The sequence below is a fragment of the Moschus berezovskii genome, chromosome 17, assembly GCF_049115385.1.
Source record: "Moschus berezovskii isolate FMDL1 chromosome 17, NW_MosBer_1.0, whole genome shotgun sequence".
Lineage (NCBI taxonomy): Eukaryota > Metazoa > Chordata > Mammalia > Artiodactyla > Moschidae > Moschus > Moschus berezovskii.
Window position 1 is genome coordinate 60,983,279 of NC_142476.1, and position 18,438 is coordinate 61,001,716.

An 18,438-nucleotide genomic window follows, 5' to 3' on the forward strand; every position below is an offset into this window, starting at 1 on the left:
CTACTGACCGTAGCTTTGCCATTTTAATGCAGCTCTTATGGAAAATGCAGTATATTATTTCCAACATTAGAGTAATATCATGAAAGATATTTGCTGGATATTGAATTTGTTGCTTACTTGAAAATTTCAAAGCAAAATGAATCCCTTTTACATGAAGCCCATCTTCTCATTATGCATTTCTGAGTGGATAATAAGATCAAATTAAAATTAGACTCTTGTTTTCATTTCTCAAATTACACTGTCACAATTATAAACTTTTCTAATACAGACTCTGAATTGAAAATAGACTTTGAAAAATCCTTCTTCTCTCAGAGTAGGATTGACAATATATACACTACCATGTATAAAATAGCTGGTGGGAAGATGCTGTATAGCACAGGGAGCTCAGCTCAATGCTCTGTGATGACCTACAAGGGTAGGATGGGGGTGGTGAAGAGGGAGGCTCAAGAGGGAGGGTGTAGATACACACACACACACACACACACATACATACATACATATGGCTGATTCACGTTGTTGTACAGCAGAAACTAACAAAAAACTGTAAAGCAATTCTGTGTGTGTGTGCACAGTCACGTTCGACTCTTTTTGACCCCACAGACTGGAGCCCACCAGGCTCCTCTGTCCATGGGATTTTGCAGGCAAGAATACTGGAGTGGGTTGCCATTTCCTTTTTTGTAAAGCAACTATACTTCAACAAAAATAAATAAATAAAATCTTTTAAAAAGAAAAAGAAAAATCCTCCCTCTCTTTAAAATCAAACTTGAATGCTAATCATGTCTCTGCTCTTTGTCATAACCTTGTAGCCAATTTTCAAATTCTGCTAATTCTCAGTTCAGTCAGTTCAGTCACTCAGTCGTGTCCGACTCTTTGCGACCTCATGGACTGCAGCACACCAGGCTTCCCTGTCCATCATCAACTCCTGGAGTTTGTTCAAACCCATGTCCATCGAGTCAGTGATGCCATCCAACCATCTCATCCTCTGTCAATCCCTTCTCCTCCTGCCTTCAATCTTTCCCAGAATCAGGGTCATTTCCAATGAGTCAGTTCTTCACATCAGGTGGCCAAAGTATTGGAGCTTCAGCATCAGTCCTTCCAATGAATATTCAGGGTCAATTTCCTTTAGGATTGACTGGTTGGATCTCCTTGCAGTCCAAGGGACTCCCAAGAGTCTTCTCCAGCACCAAAGTTAAAAGCATCAATTCTTCAGCACTCAGCTTTCTTTATGGTCCAACTCTCACATCCATACATGACTATTGGAAAAACCATAGCTTTGTAGATGGAACTTTGTCGGCAAAGTAACGTTTCTGCTTTTTAACATGCTGTCTAGGTTGGTCATAGCTCTTCTTTCACAGAGCAAGTGTCTTTTAATTTCACAGCTGCAGTCACCATCTGCAGTGATTTTGGAATCCAGGAAAAAGTCTGTCACTGTTTCCATTGTTTCTCCATCTAATTGCCAAAAAATGATGGGACCGGATGCCATGATCCTAGATTTTTGAATGTTGAATTTTAAGCCAACTTCTTCACTCTCTTTCACTTTCATCAAGAGGTTCCTCAGTTCCTCTTCACTTTCTGTCATTAGGGTGGTGTCATCTGCATATCTGAGGTTATTAATATTTCTCCTGACAGTCTTGATTCCAGCTTGTGCTTCATCCTACCCAGCATTCCGCATGAAGTATTCTGCATATAAATTAAATAAGTAGGGTGACAGTATACAGTCTTGAGATACTTCTTTCCCAATTTGGAACCAGTCCATTGTTCCATGTCTGGTACTAACTGTTGCTTCTTGACCTGCATACAGATTTCTCAGGAGGCAGGTCAGGCGGTCTGGTATTCCCATCTCTTGAATTTTCTATAGTTTGTTGTGATCCACACAGCCAAACGCATTGGTGTAGTCAGTAAAGCAGAAGTAGATGTTTCTCTGGAACTCTCTTGCTTTTGCTATGAGCCAATGGATACTAAAGGAGTCACGTGCATATGTGTGAGCATGCATGCTCAATCACTCAGTCGTGTCCAACTCTTTGACACTATGGACTGTAGCCTACCAGGTACTCTGTCCATGGGATTCTCCAGACAAGAATACCGGAGTGGGTTGCCATTTCCTACTCTAGGGGATCTTCCCAACCCACAGATTAAACCCATGTCTCAAACCCAAGGATCAAACCCTGCATTGGTAGGGGAATTCTTTACTACTGAGCCACCTGGGAAAACCAAAGGAGACACAGTAAGACACAACTGCCTGTCCTCATGAAGCTCATCGCTGAATGGAGAAGTCACTAAAAGAGCCAGAATAAATGCCAAAGAAATATTAATTACCACTCTAAGAGAGGTCTCAGAGGAAAAAATCTTATAATTTGAGAAATCAGGAAACACTTTATAGAAGAGATGATATTTGAGGTGTCAATAACATTAAGACAGGTAGAAACTGTGGGAAAACAGAGCCACTGAGCAGAGAAAGTGTGTAATAGTAGGAAAACATTTATTTTCTGAACCAACTGGTATAAAAAGGACTTATGGGGACAATTCTCTGTTGAGAAGCTGTTTTAATCAGGACTGTAGGGAAAAATATCTGAGTCTACAGGGCAGATGCTGAGCAGAACTACTCTGTGTCAGGCAAGAAGAAGGATTTGCTTGTTGCTCCAGAAATGGAAAGTGAAGGACAGGAAATAAGCACTAAAAGACTGTGTTTTTCAACTAAATGAAAACTAACCAAGGAGAATAATTGGCAGCCAACCCTAGAAAACAAGATATGAAGAAATTTCTTTGTTGTTTCTGAGAAGTCCAACTATTTCTCATAGTTTTCCTGTTTGCTTGTCAAGTTACCTATTTTTTTTTAATAAAACAACAACATTATCAAAAGGCAGCCATTGCTTAGCTCCCAAACTAATGCTGTTGAAAATGGATAGCAGTCCCCTCCTTCCCTGACTTGAAGTCACATATGGTCCAAGGAAAAAAAATCTAAATTCCACATATTGTTGACAGATATCCCCATGTACCTACTACACCGATCCTAAACACTGGAAATTCAATTAAGTGGCTGATAAGAGACAGCTTATTCAGTTGCAACTCAGTTTGGAGGCAGTCTTATCAAAGCCAAATCCCTGTCTACATAAAATATGGTACCTCTGAGTTTAGATTTTATTGGCTGAGTGCTGCATAAATGCAATAAAAGCTTATGATAGTCTGTTTTCCTTGCAATAAATATCCACTTTAGCAAATTGGAAGGTAGAGGAAAACTGGGTTCTAAAAAGCATAAATATCTATAACCCAGAATTCAGAGTAGGAACTGTGCAAACTCTGTCAGAATCGGGTTCAACAGTGCTGGAGTAGCCCATCTACAGCTGTCTTATGAGTCTTCGGACTTCTGAGAAGGGTCCAGCCTCAAAAGAGGCTGGCTGGGCAGCCTGCAGAACTGGAAAGGTCAAGGCCAGTTCAGTGCTGGAGGTCATACTTGCTGTCCTCTATTCCCTTCACATCATTGCTTGGACAGTTACTCTGAGAAGCTGATGCTGATAGGTTTGTAAAGGCCCAATAACAACCTGAAAGAATAAAACCTGTTTGCTTTTTTAACACAAAGATAAAAACGAATCATTCTTGAAATGTAGTTAATGACCTTGGGAGTAAGTAAACCCTTGAGATCTCTCACAAGCTTGGGCTGACCTCTCTGACTACAGAAGGATGACCACTTGCAGAGATGCAAAAGGTCAATGAACTGTCATATGCACAAAACACACACACTATCACACACACATACACACACATCTCTCCCACACACATATAGTAGGAACTTTTCATCATCCAGGAAAATGATGATTAAAAAAAAAAAGTTAGCCCACCTATATCTGGAAGTAATGATGGTTAAATTAGTCTCTGGGTAGAGGAATTTTTTTTAGTTAACTTTTTATTGGAGTATAGTAGTTTCCCTGGTGGCTTCCCTGGTTGCACCAGGTCCTTGCTGGTGGCTCAAATAGTAAAGAATCTGCCTGCAATGTGGGAGACCTAGGTTCAATCCCTGGGTTGGGAGGATCCTCTGGAGGAAGGCATGGCAACCTACTCCAGTGTTCTTGCCTGGAGAATCCCCATAGACAGAGGAGCCTGGTGGGCTAGAGGCCATGGGGTTGCAAAGAGTCAGACATGACTGAGCAATAGCACATAGTTGCTTTACAATGTTGTGTTAGATTCTTCTGTACAGCAAAATGAATCACTTGTAGGTATACATATGTATAGCTGATTCCTTTTGGACTTTCTTCCCACTCAGGTCACCACGGTGCATCGATGGATGAATGGATAAAGGGGATTTGATATTTACATACAATGAATATTATCCAGCCATGTAAAGGAATGAAATGGGGTCATTTATAGAGACATGGACGGACCGAGAGAATGTCATACAGACCGAAGTAAGTCAGAAAGAGAAAAACAAACATCGTGTATTAACACATATATGTGGGTAGAAGTATTATATATCTTTTCTTCAGGAGAAAGACAATGAAAAGCTGCCCTTCAGGCACAACTGGTTTTAATGGAAAAGAAGGTCAGCCAGTGGGAAACATGGGTTCCTTACCTCCTCTCCCGCCTCTATGTCTCGGACTGCACGCAGCAAGAGGTGGGGCCCATTGAATACAATCGAACAGTTGGGGTCACAGCTGTGATTGAGCAAAGACATACTGGAGAAAAGAAAAAAAAAGGAGAATACTGTGGATCAGTAAACAGATTCAAACATCTAAATTTAACAACTATAATAGCAAAAGACACTTTAATTTAGGGGCAGGGAGACAGGTAGGGTTGACAGTGTACCAAGGATTGAGTCCTCTGGGGGCACCAGCCTACTTCCCATGAAGTGAAAGACTCCCTGGGTGAAAGCTCATTAGAGAAGTGTGTTAATAAACTTTAGGGGATGGGTATGGGGAGGTGGCTGTCTCATTAGGTACCAGCTACTAAGGCGACCTACCATAAAGATGGGGGAAAACAAACTGCCTTGCAAAGGAAAATGTCTGAGGTAAAGGGATACCTTATTTACTTCTGAGGTAAACAGGAAGCAGCCAAAATACCCCTGAGCTTCCCACTCAGGATCACATTTATTGAACTCCTTCGGGCGGAACTGCCAACTTCACTAAAACACATGCAACTGTGTTGCAGAATAATTAGAAGTACTTCCTCTTCAACAGAATGTTGAGATTATCTCACTACCAAGACCCTCATGCATTCCAGGCTGTGGCCCAGTTACTTTATTACCTTGGAGGAATACCTTTTACTTTGGGGGATCGGAATGTATTTAAGCTGCCACCACATTTGATATGAGATGACTGGATGGCATCACCGACTCTGTGGACATGAGTTTGAGTGTACTCCGGGAGTTGGTGATAGACAGGGAGGCCTGGCGTGCTGATTCATGGGGTCGCGGAGAGTCGGACACGACTGAGCGACTGAACTGAACTGAACTGAACATTTGATAATAATTAGAAATAACTCTAAGTGGGCATTCACTATGTAGAAAGCACCTTCTTAGCACACAAGCATGTTGATCGAATTTCATCCTCCCAATCAATCATTTATTGATCCATACCATAGACCCACGGTTTATAACACATGAGAAATAAGAAGCTGCCTTCTCAGATTCACAATTATAAGAAAGACCCTCTTTGTATTTGGACACTAATAGCCTAAAAACAAAATGAAATTCAGAGTGCTCATCAAAGGAGAATCTAGCAGCTCGGTGATACAGATCACCTTGGTGAGAGCTGGAGAGAGCTCTTCGAGAGACCAGAGCCTAAGAGGGTTCCACCTCATGGAGCATTGGGGTTCAGAGTAGGCTGAAGCACAAGACAAAATGGACCCAACTGGTGCATTACAGCAAGTCTGGTGTAATAATCATATGATCAGCCCAGAAGGCTAGGGAATAAGATCAGGGCAGAGTGGTTTACTAGAACCCACAACCCCTAACTTTTTTTTTAAATGTTGGTGGTTTTTTTTTTTTGGTCATGCCCTGTAGCATGTGGGATCCTAGTTCCCTGACCAGTGATCAAACCCACACCCTCTGCGCTGGAAGCACACAGCCTTAACCACTGGACCACAGGGCAGTCCTCAACACAATTCCCAACAAGAATTTAGGTCTGAGGTCTGCCTCTCCATTAATAGCATAGAATATAATGTGGGGTTATAAAACTATTTTCTTTAAACTTCACATTTTCCATTTTTCTTATAATTTATCATTAAGTTTCAAGCCTGGCTCTCAAACCAGCTGCATGTAACAGCCTTTCTAACTACTTTTAAAAGGCTGGGGAGCTGGGTGGGAATTAAAGAGACTTCTTCCAGTAAATGAAATAGCATCCACCCTACCTAGGATACAGGCCAACACCAACTTCCTGCATCTCTGCATTACAGATGGTGAAAGAGTTGCAGATCACCTGTAAAAACAAGAGGGAAACAGTCAGGATTACCTGTCACCTAAGAAACCTCATAGGCAAAAGAACAAAAATTGTTAAAATAAAATGCAAGAGCCTTTTAGTATTTGCTTTGGAAAGACTCAAGCCAAACATGGATACTCTTCCATTTGTAAAGGAACATGTCTGGGACATACTTTCCTTAAGTTTGAGAACTGATGACATATGGATAATCTTTTAAAACAATATTTTTCTGTCAATATCATGGTGACACAATAAAAAGGTCATGATATGATGCATGAAAGTCTAAATAGTATGTAGCATATAAAGAAGGCTAAGCGCTAAAAAATTGATGCTTTTGAATTGTGGTGCTGGAGAAGACGCTTGAGAGGCCCTTGGACAGCAAGGAGATCAAGGCAGTCAGTCCTAAAGGAAATCAACCCTGAATAGTCATTGGAAAGACTGAGGCTGAAGCTGAAGCTCCAATACTTTGGCCACCTGATTCGAAGAGCTGGATCACTGAAAAAGACCCTGATGCTTGCAAAGAATGATGGCAGGAGGAGAAGGGGTGACAGAGGATGAGATGGTTGGATAGCATCATCAGTTCATTGGACAGAAGTTTGAGGAAACTGGGAGATAGCGAAAGACAGGGAAGCCTGGTGTGCTGCAGCCCATGGGGTCGCAAAGAGCTGGACACGACTTAGTGACTGAACAACAATGTAGTGTGTGATCCCGTTTTTTAAATACACACACAGACACACATACATATATATATTATATATATATAATTTGTATACATTAAAAAAAGAACTTTGGGTGGTTAAATGCAGAAATATCAACAACATCAAATATCAACATCAAAAATAACCACCACCACCACAACAAAACCCTGAGGCTTAAACCAGCACAGTCTAATCCTCTCCATCAAGAATTCAAAATTCAGAATACAAATAATCTATTGAGAACCAAAGTCTCACCATGTTATATTTTTCATGCAAACAAACTGCCTATAGTTTCCGAATGCCACCGTGTATCTGGGGAATAACAGCAACTTGTCTTTTATTCCTACAAAGGCTGAAGTACATCCTAAGTAAGTCTGTGATCCAAGCTGATGACCAACCATATGAGCGCAGGAAGTAATTCAATCAGGCTATGTACAGCACTGACTCGGCACATGGAACCCCACACCGAGTGTACAGCACAGTCCTATATCCTATGAGGCGATGGGGCAAAAGAAATAAAAGATGTAATCACTGCACTTGGGGAACTTAAAACCTATGGAAGGGCATACAGAACCACGGAAAGAGCAGTGGACTTAGAAAATCTAGAGCATGGCCATAAATCCTGCCTCAGGTAGGTATTAGGGATAGAACAAGAAAGAAAAAAACAGAAATTCCTGCCTTCATGGAGCTTAATCCTGCCTCAGGTAGGTATTAGAAAAAAATAGAAATTCCTGCCTTCATGGAGCTTAAGTACTAGGAGGGAAGACATAAATATTTGATAGAAAAATGACACATGTGGATAAATGCTAAGAAAGAAATAAAGCAAAAGGGCAGAAAAAAGGTGTTTAGGAAAGTTCTTTGGAACAATTAAGAAGAAATCTGAAGGAACTCTGGAAGTGAACATATGTGTATCTAGGTGATGATGGTTCATGTCACAGCAAGTGCAAAGGCCCTGAGGTGGGAATGCTCTTGGGTACAAAAAAACAGCAAGAAGGCCGATATGGCCAAAGCAGAGTAGGTAAGAAGAGGGGTGAGGTATGAGATCAGAGAGGTAGCTAGATCATATAGGGACTTACAGCCATGCCTGGATTTTACTGTAAATGAGACAGAAAGCCACTGTGTTTATTCTGACCAAGGAGAGACTGGATCTGATTTCTGTTTTGAAAGGATCACCCTGGCTGTTCTGTAGTGAATGGCTATCGAAACTCACAACTGGAAGTAGGGGAAATAGTTAGGAGACGAAGCCAATAGCCCAGGCAAGAGATGATGGTGGCATGGAGGTTGGCAGCTGTAGAAATGGGGAGAAGTGGGTGGTACTGCTGATGGATTGCTTACGGAGACGAAAAGAGTCAAGGATAATGTTCGAGTATGGGGCCTGAACAAGATTGCCATCACCGTATCTGTGAAGAAGACTGTGAAAGGAGCCAGGCTTGGTTACTGGAGTTGGGAGTCCAGTGGCTTTGTTTTAGTGATGCTAAACTTGAAGTGATCTATTAGACATCAAGCCAAGACTAAGAATGAGCAATTGGAGTTCAGGGGAACAGTTAGGGCTAGACATTGACACTCAGGACAAAACAGAATAAAATCCATCAAGAAGAATACAGAAAAGGCCACTACAGACTTGAGATGAACCAGTGACTACAAATGGATCTGGTTTGTTGTTATAAAGTTTCTGCAAAGGAAAAAGCAGCGATAGGAATTTCCCTAAATCAGCTTTACATGAAAGAACATAAAGTATGAAAAAGTATTCAGTCCTTCGTCTGTTTCACTGTTCCAAAGAGCTCTTAGATGAAATCTAATGCAACCTATCATGATTTGGCATTTTTCCTCTAAAAGTCTGATAAAACTGCAGTTTTAAGTCAGGAAATAAATTGGTGTACATATACATACTTTAGACACACTCATTAAATTGCTTTAAGGGCATCTGTTTCATATTAAGCTGCAACAGTGTACTGCCTATACATATTTATGCATAAAATGGATGTTAAAAATACAGGACAAAAGATCCTGTGCTTTGTTTTTGAAACTTCATAAATATTTTTAAAATGGGTATGAATCTTTTAGGGGGAAATATACATTAGAACACCTATTTTAAATGTGTACTCAGAACTTTACCTAAAATAATTCACCAATGAAAAGCCAGGTCAAACAAATCTAATTTACTAACTTTTGAATCAAACCAAAATTAAAATTTTTTTCTGAACTATAAAGAAACTGAAAGGTTTTTTCCCAAAATAGGCATTCTGATGGAATTTTTAAAAAGGACAAGCTAACTAGGGGAAATATCAACTTGGCTCTCTCTTACTTCAGGAAACTCTTACTGATCCCAAGACTTAGCTGACTTTTACTTATCTTTTTAGCAGAATTTATCGCACTGAATCATTTATCCATTTACTTGACACAACTAGATCATAAAATACTCAGAGGGCAGTGATAGAGTTTCATTCATCACTGTATCTGCCTGCCTAGCACAGTGCTTGGCACATGGAAGGCACTAAAAAAACATTTTTTTCCAATAGATGGTTGCTTGGGTGTAGACCTCAGCATGCCCAGAGAGTCATTACCCAAATAGGGTATGAGAAGATGCCAGAAACAAATCAAAAGTATCCTGTGGGTGTAAAGAAGGGGAGATGGATGCAGTTCTGTACCATGAAAAAGAATAAGTAGAAGTTAACCTTTCATCTCTCTTGTCCTTAGGTATCCAACTTTTATATTTTCTGCTCATATTTTTGTCCATTTTTTCTCTCTATTCCAGCTCACTTCTGTCTCATCCTCTTTTCTTCAGTAAGGGGAAGGCGGTAGTATTCATCAGAGGAGCATTAAGGACTTGTTTAATTCTCTGCTTAAAATGCCAGAGGTCCAATACACCGAGCACAAAATATGTATTTGGAAAATGAATGAACCAATGAATAGATAAGGTGATGGCCCTTCTCTTTTCCTTCCATTTCTCTTCCATCTTTCTATTATTTATTTTCTTCCCTTCTTTTCCTATTTTCACTATTATCAATCTGTCGCCATCTCTCATTCTGTCCCACTCCACAATACAAGTAGGACTGTTTTAAAGTTTTATTTAACAAATTCTTAACAAGTCCCTCGTTTGTATTCTGAGAGGTGTTATGTGCTAGTGTTACTGAGCTAGCAAATAAAAAATTTAATTTTTACATACATCTACTTTTATTAAAAAATATTGGTTCCATTCAGTAATATGTGATTTAAGAAAAGTGTTACAGGAATTCTTTTGATATATATAACTGGTAGCAATGGTGGATATGAGTTAGCCCTCAGGTTTTATCTTTTTTGCACGAAATAATAGGTAGATAATATTTCCATATGTGCACTACTAAAATTTGAAAATAATTCCTCTTTATACCAAGAGATAAAAGAATGTATATGGAGCCAAAAATAAAAGTTTAAACATTTTCCAAAATATTATCTCTATATAAAACATTTTCTTAGGAAATTAAACAGGTTAAACAATTAATGAATGAATATTTCACACAATAGAAAAGCCTATTAATGGGATTATTTCTAAGAAAGCAATTAGGTTAAAAAAGTATTTTTTAAAAACTAAGCTTGACTATTACTATATTTCCCACGACATGAAACTAAAACGTACATTTAAAGTATTTTATAATTATTGAATGTAACGTTATGTGTACTCTTTATAATTTTTCTTTTGAAATAATTGAAAGTTTTTATAAGATAAATTGTAGCCTTTCTAGATGGTAAAAACTTAGTGAATGAGTAGAAGTAGACATGGAACATCTCTATTTTGTAAAAACAACAAAAACTAAAGTGAACTTTAAAATCTTCTATAAACCAAATTCTTAAGTCATTTTGTTCATGTTCTAGGTCCAGAATCTGACATTTTTTTGTTTTGAGTTTAAAAACTTCTCTGCAGCAATCAATACCACTTATTTAAATTTCAAATCTTTTGGTCAAATTTTCTGAACTAGAAGCCTTCTATTATAGTGCCAGACAAATGAAGATGTTTGAGACACAAGGGAAAATCACCAGCATAATGGCTTTTAATGGCAAAGCTGAACAGCTATAAGAGAGCTTACCACCGATTCAGCACAAAGTAATTCTACACCCTAACAGGAGAAGCCATCCACTTCCCAGCCGCCCCCCACCCAGCCCAATTACTGATTTTTACAAAGAACTGAGTCTTGTGTGTAAGTAGCTTTAGCTGGTTTCTAGAATACTTCAAAGAATGCTTTCAATTTCAAAATATATAAATTTTAAAACACATTTAAACATAAGGGAACTCAGTTTCTGAACCAAATATAAAGTGGTTTCCTCAAAGACCATCTGCATCTCCTTAAAAATTTCTCTATTTGAAGCATAAATAGAACACTCACGACACAGGACTTTTGACACATAGAGTTTATTAATTAGAGTACCTTTTCAAAAGGAAGCTTACTGCACTTAGTTTTATTAAGCTCTGTGGACAAAAGGAAACGAAGAAGAGTAGGCAGGTATGAAAACCAAAAGCAGGGGTTTTCATTCAAAATAACAGCCCTCCCCGCTACTCCTTGAACTAACAGTTCTCTAACTTCACAAGCAGGATAAGCATTTTAGTCAGGGAATATTATTCTCTTTCCATAGAATGTGATATTTTATTGAATAGAGAATTCTTTCCAAACATTCTCACAAGCCTTAAGAGATTAAAATCTTTATTTCTTGCTCCCTCCTATCTGCATGGCAAATATTTATCCCTCTTTCACGACTCAAAGTAGCCTTTCCTGATATCCCACTCTCTCCTATGGTCACTCATTTACAATCTTTTCCGAGCCCTGAAGATGAAGGTTTTGCAGTCTCCAGACTGAAAAACAATGGGAGGAGACCAGGCTGCGGAAGACATTTTCTCAAAAGACAAAATCATAAATTCCAGGATCCCCAGGCTTACAACAGTAAGGACGGTTGTGACATCTGTTTCGATTAGAATTTTTAACAATCAATATACAAGACAAGTGCTGCAATATATTTTCCCTTTATCAGGAAGTAGCTGGCGAGCCTCCATGTTGTGTTGTGAGTGGGCTGTAAGGAGGTGAAGGCAAACCAGTCTGCTTGAGATCCCATCACTGAGCTCGTCTCTGCTGCACTGCAAGCCCTGTGGAAGTCCGACATTATAACGTTTACTAATGTGCTGTTTCATTTGCAAACCTAATGGACCACTTGTTAAAGATAGCAAGCAAGGATTTCAAGGAGGAACACAAAAATAATAATTCTATAAATATATAAATAATTCTATAAATCTGATTCAAGATGTTCCATATAATGACTTTGATCTGGTTGAAATTCTTACATGGCACCTCCAGACGTTTCTAGTGTTTAGAAAATGTTAGACAGAGAATGTATAATGAGTACATAATCATTATTTCTAGCAGGTTACATGAACTCTATTAAAGTCTTGTGCATGCTGTGCTAAGTCGCTTCAGTCGGGCCCAACTCTGTCCGCTTGCAGGGTGTTATTTGTCACCTAAAACCTTCTCTCTTGCTTCATCACTTAACAGAACATGAAAATTGTGAAACCTAATCTAACTGGATTTTGAAAAGTAAATGATAGTAATGGCAAACATCAGGTCACGAAATCACAATACTGTCTAAGGCCAAACCAAAAATACTCATTTAAAAATCTATATGTTGACACTATGGTCAATTAATCCACAACAAAGGAGGCAAGATTACACAAAGTTGGAAAGATAGTCTCTTCAACAAAGGGTGCTGGGAAAACTGGATGGCTACATGTAAAAAAATGAAATTAAATCATTTCTTAATACCATATACAAAATAAGCTCAAAATGGATTAAATGCCTAAATATTAGACTGGATACTATAAAACTCTTACAAAAGAACATAGGCAGAACACTCTCTGACATAAATTGCAGCAATTATCTTTTTCAATCTGTCTCCTAGAATCATGGAAATAAAAACAAAAATAAATTAAACTAATTAAACTCAAGTTTTTGCATAGCAAAGGAAACAATAAACAAAACGAAAAGACAGCCCACAGATTGGGAGAAATTGTCTACAAATGATGTGACCGACAAGGGCTTAGTCTCCAAAATTTATAAATGGCTCATGAGGCTTAACTTCATCAAAACAAACAACCCATCCAAAAAGTGGGCAGAACCTAAACAGACATTTCTCCAAAGAAGACACGCAGATGGCCAAGAGGCACATGAAAATATGTTCAACATCGCTAGTTATTAGAGAAATGCAAATCAAAACTAAAATGAGATATCCCTCAGTTCAGTCACTCAGTCATGTCCGACTCTTTGTGACCCCATGGATTGCAGCACCCCAGGCTTCCATGTCCATCACTAACTTCCAGAGCTTCCTCAAACTCATGGCCATTGAGTTGGTGATGCCATCCAACCATCTCATCCTCTGTCATCCCCTTCTCCTCCTGCCTTCAATCTTTCCAAGCATCAGGGGCTTTTCCAATGAGTCAGTTCTTCCCATCAGGTGGTCAAAGGATTGGAGTTTCAGCTTCAACATCAGTCCTTCCAATGCATATTCAGGACTGATTTCCTATAGGATTGACTGGTTTGATCTCCTTGTAGTCCAAGGGACTCTCAAGAGTCTTCTCCAATACCATAGTTCAAAAGCATCAGTTCTTCAGCATTCAGCTTTCTTTATAGTCTAACTCTCACATCCATACATAACTACTGGAAAAACCATAGCTTTGACTAGATGTACCTTAGTTGGCAAAGTAATATCTCCGTTTTTTAATATGCTGTCTAGGTTGGTCATACCTTTTCTCCCAAGGAGCAAGTGTCTTTTAATTTCATGGCCACAGTCACCATCTGCAGTGATTCTGGAGCCCCAAAAAATAAAGTCTGTCACTGTTTTCAATGTTTCCCCATCTAACTGCCATGAAGTGATGGAATCGGATGCCATGATCTCAGTTTTCTGAATGTTGAGTTTTAAGCCAACTTTTCCACTCTCCTCTTTCACTTTCATCAAGAGGCTCTTTAGTTCTTCTTAGCTTTCTGCCATAAGGTTGGTGTCATCTGCATATCTGAGGTTATTGATATTTCTCCCAGCAATCTTGATTCATGCTTGTGCTTCATCCAGCCTGGCATTTGGCATGGATATCCCTCACACCAGTCAAAATGACCATCATCAAAAAATCCACAATCTATAAATGCTGGAAAAGGCATGGAGAGAAGAGAACGCTTCTACATTGTTCGTGGGAATATAAATTGGTACAGCCACTATGGAGAACAGTATGGTGGTTCCTTAAAAAACTAAAAACAGAACTACCATATTACCCTGCAATCCCACTTCTGGGGATATACTCAGAGAAAATCTTACTTTGAAAAGATACATGCACTCCAGTGTTCATCGCAGCACTATTTACAATAGCCAAGACATGGAAGTGACCTAATGCCCATTGACAGAGGGATGGATAAAGGAGATGTGGGGGGTGTGTGTGTGTCTATGTGTGTGTGTGTATATATATATATATATAGAGAGAGAGAGAGAGAGGGAGAGAGATCAGTTGGTAAAGAATTAGCCTGTAATGTAGGAGATCCCTGCAATGCAGGTTCGATTCCTGGGTTGGGAAGATCTGCTGGAGAAGGGATAGGAAACCCACCCCAGTATTCTTGGGTTTCCCTTATGGCTCAGCTGGTAAAGAATCTGTCTGCAGTGAAGGAGACTTGGGTTTGATCCCTGGGTTTGGAAGATCCCCTGGAGAAGGGAAAGGCTACCCACTCCAGTATTCTTGCCTAGAGAATTCCATGGACTGTATAGTCCATGGGGTTGCAAAGAGTCGGACTCAACTGAGTGACTTTCACTTTCAGGCATTAAAAAGAATGAAATAACATTGCAGCAACATGGATGAACCTAGAGATTGTTATACTGAGTAAAGTAAGAGAGAAGAAATATGATATCCCTTATACGGGGAACCTAAAAAGAAAGGATACAAATTAATTTATTTATAAAATTCACAGACTTACAGAACAAACTTATGGTTGCTGAGGGAAAAGATGGCGAGAAAGGATAGTGAGGCAGTCTGGGATTGACACATACACACTGCTCTATTTAAAATGGGTAATGAGCAAGGACATACAGTACAGCATAGGGAACTCTGCTCAATGTATGTGTCAGCCTGGATGGGAGGGGAGTTCAGGGGATAATGGATATATATGGTTGAATTCCTTTGCTGTTCACCTGAAACTATCACAACATTGTTAATCGGCTATGCCTCAATACAAAATAAAGAACATTAAAAAAAAACAACTATGTGTTGATAAATAATGCTGTTGTGGGTACAAAACTAACTTAAAGCAAATTAAACCATGTATACCACTTGTTCAATGGAAAAATAAAAAAAATTGTCCTTGTGTTAAATGAATATTCGTGTATGGATGTGAGCATTGGACTATAAAGAAAGCTGAGTGCCAAATAACTGATGCTTTTGAACTGTGGTGTTGGAGAAAATTCTTCAGAGTCCCTTGGACTGCAAGGAGATAAAACTAGTCAATCCTAAAGGAAATCAGTCCTGAATATTCATTGGAAGGACTGATGCTGAAGCTGAAACTCCAATACTTTGACCACCTGATAGGAAGAACTGACTCACTGGAATAGACCCTGATGCTGGGAAAGATTAAAGGCAGGAGGAGAAGGGGATGACAGAGGATGAGATGGTTGGATGGCATCACCAACTCAATGGACATGTGTTTGAGTAAGCACCAGGAATTGGTGATGGACAGGGAAGCCTGGTGTGCTGCAGTTCATGGGGTCGCAAAGAGTCAGACACAACTGAGTGACTAAACTGAACTAAACGAATATTATTGATTTGGTAAAAGTATTATAATACAACCCAGGTAATAAATAATCTTACTTAAGTAAACTACTTTATCACATCCCATATAACAAAGTATTTGGAAATTTGTGCTTCTAGACCCTGGTACATTCAAGTACTGTTTCCACAACTTTAACAGTGTCTTTCACATTTCAAGCTGTGGTCACAAATAGTGTGCCCTAGACATATAGAGGGCCTCCCAGGTGGCGCTAGTGGTAAAGAGCCTGCCTGCCAATGCAGGAGACATAAGAGATGCAGGTTTGATCCCTGGGTTGAGAAGATTCCCTGGAAGAGGGCATGGCAACCCACTCCACTGTTCTTGCCTGGAGAATCTCATGGACAGAAGAGCCTGGTAGGCTATAGTCTATGGGGTCACAAAGAGTTGGACACAACTGAAGTAACTTCACATGCATGCACACAGACATATAGAATACTCAGCATTGACTTGCCAAGGCTAAAATCAACATCAATATCAGTATCATAAGTGAAGGAACAGCAATCATAAATTTGGGCTTTCTGTTTTACAATTTTCCCAAGGTCAAATGACCCAATGTTAGCAAATGAGGATTCAAAGAATGAAGCCCCTTTAGATATCATGTTTGCTTTCTAAAATCCACCCACATTTTCATTTTTCTAAGGGCTTTACTCACAGCAGAACTTATTATATCTTCAACAACTGTCCTTGATGATAGAAAGCCAAACAGAAATGATATTCACAAATTTGCCCATTGTTCTTTCCCTGGAGATATTACCTGACATTTCACCTCCTTATAAGTCATCTGATGAAAAAACCACTTACTGTAGATGTCTGTCAAGTATGTATAAAAATATAAAGTCCTGGAACATGATTTCCATTGTTTAATTTTCCTCCCACATCCTGAGGCTCAGAACTACTATGATATTCTTAAATAATTTATTACAGGATATTGTAGGTTTCCATAGCTCTGACATAAGAGTCTTTTCTGTTCAAAATTTAATTGAGTCACGCTCCTATCCAAAAAGTTTATGACCACCATGAATTCAACTTTTTTCCACAGAACGCACTTAAAGATTCTTTTGTTCGACCTGAATCGCAAAAAATGTTCTCTTACATGATCATCTAGTTTCATTATTCTCTTTCCATGTAAAGAAAGCAAATATCTACCTATGGGCAGCTGAGTATTCCTCGCTGTAATTTTTCTGAAAGTGTAGTAGTCATTCACTCGTGTCCAACTCTTTGCGACTCTATGGACAGTATCCTGCCAAGCTCCTTTGTCCATGGAATTCTCCAGGCAAGAATACAGGAGTGGGTTGCCATTTCCTTCTCCAGGGGAGCTTCAGGACCCAGGGATTGAACCCAGGTCTCCTGCATTCTAGGCAGATTCTTTACCATCTGAGTCACCAGGGAAGCCAATTTTTTTTCTGAGTTCCAGTGCTACACTTCTAAATGAAGTATGCTAGGTGACGTGTGTCACCTGACTGAGCCTGAACTGGATAGAGCAGAGTATGCCTCAAATCATCTGTGTTTTTCCATCAAGTTAATGGAGAAAAAGAAAACTACAGAAAAATACTCCATGTGAAAGGTAATATTGAGCACTAACCAACTGCTTAATGTAATCCCCAAATGAAAGATAAATTCACATGTGAGCTAAGGTTACGCTCACTATGTAGAAATTAAGGTGAGTGTTCTTTCCAGGAGAAATGTTGCCAGTTGAGGGTTTATCATCCTGATCATACCTGACATCTCAGGGAGTGAAACCCCAGAAGCATATATTTCACCTTGGACCACATGAAGTGTGCAGGGCTCATCTACAAGCTGCACGAACCTGTACCAGGGTGCTTTGGGGACTCGGGTTTGGAGCTGTTTCTGGCAGGCAATGGCCACGGTTGAGGAAGCACTTCAGTGGGTCAATCCCTGTGTGGTTTTCCATGCCTACCCGATCCCTGGACACTGCCTGTTGATCCATGTGAGCGGGAGCCAGGGAAGAAAGGACACCAGACTAGACAGAGTCACAACTCTACTCCTGTAGTCCAGCATGGAATGAGGCCCTGGGATGACAGTCCCTCTCGTGATCTTTCAAGGTGCGCCCCTTTATCTTCAGAAACAGAGTCATGTAAAAGAGAAGGTAAACCACGGCTTCATCCCTGCCCAACCCCTTTCTCTAAGAGGTCATCAGCCTTTCCCCTGCTTCCTCCAACCACCCTTACAAACAGATACACAAAACAGATGGGTGGGATTTCAAGGCAAGGACCCGACGTGATTATCTGTCCTTTCTTCTGGTGCCATTTTAAATTAAACAGCATAATGAATACATAAATGGTACTATTCCCAGCCTCTCTTCTGACCAAGAGCCTGAGTTGGTGACTAGACAAAACACCAGCACACGCCCTGCACCACTTCGGTGGTGAGCTACAGAGATTCCTAAGGGAGGACCCCTCTCCCCATTCAGAGTTCATCAGAAAGTGAAGAGGAGGGTTATCTGGAAAAGCAGATTAAATGTATCTTTTCTTCTGTAATCTGCATTGCTGAAAATAA

At 39.7% G+C, this 18,438-nt stretch overlaps 1 protein-coding gene across 1 annotated transcript in view; it reads right to left on the reverse strand.

Moving 5' to 3' along the window:
* The window catches only part of SMYD3 (SET and MYND domain containing 3), a 744,849-nt gene that overhangs the window by 158,312 nt on the left and 568,099 nt on the right, over window positions 1-18,438 (reverse strand). The window contains exons 6-7 of the mRNA XM_055419738.2: window positions 6,340-6,407; window positions 4,565-4,667 (exon numbers count right to left, since the gene is read on the reverse strand). Of these exons, the coding sequence (XP_055275713.1) occupies window positions 4,565-4,667; window positions 6,340-6,407 (171 nt within the window). The remainder of the gene's footprint in view (window positions 1-4,564; window positions 4,668-6,339; window positions 6,408-18,438) is intronic.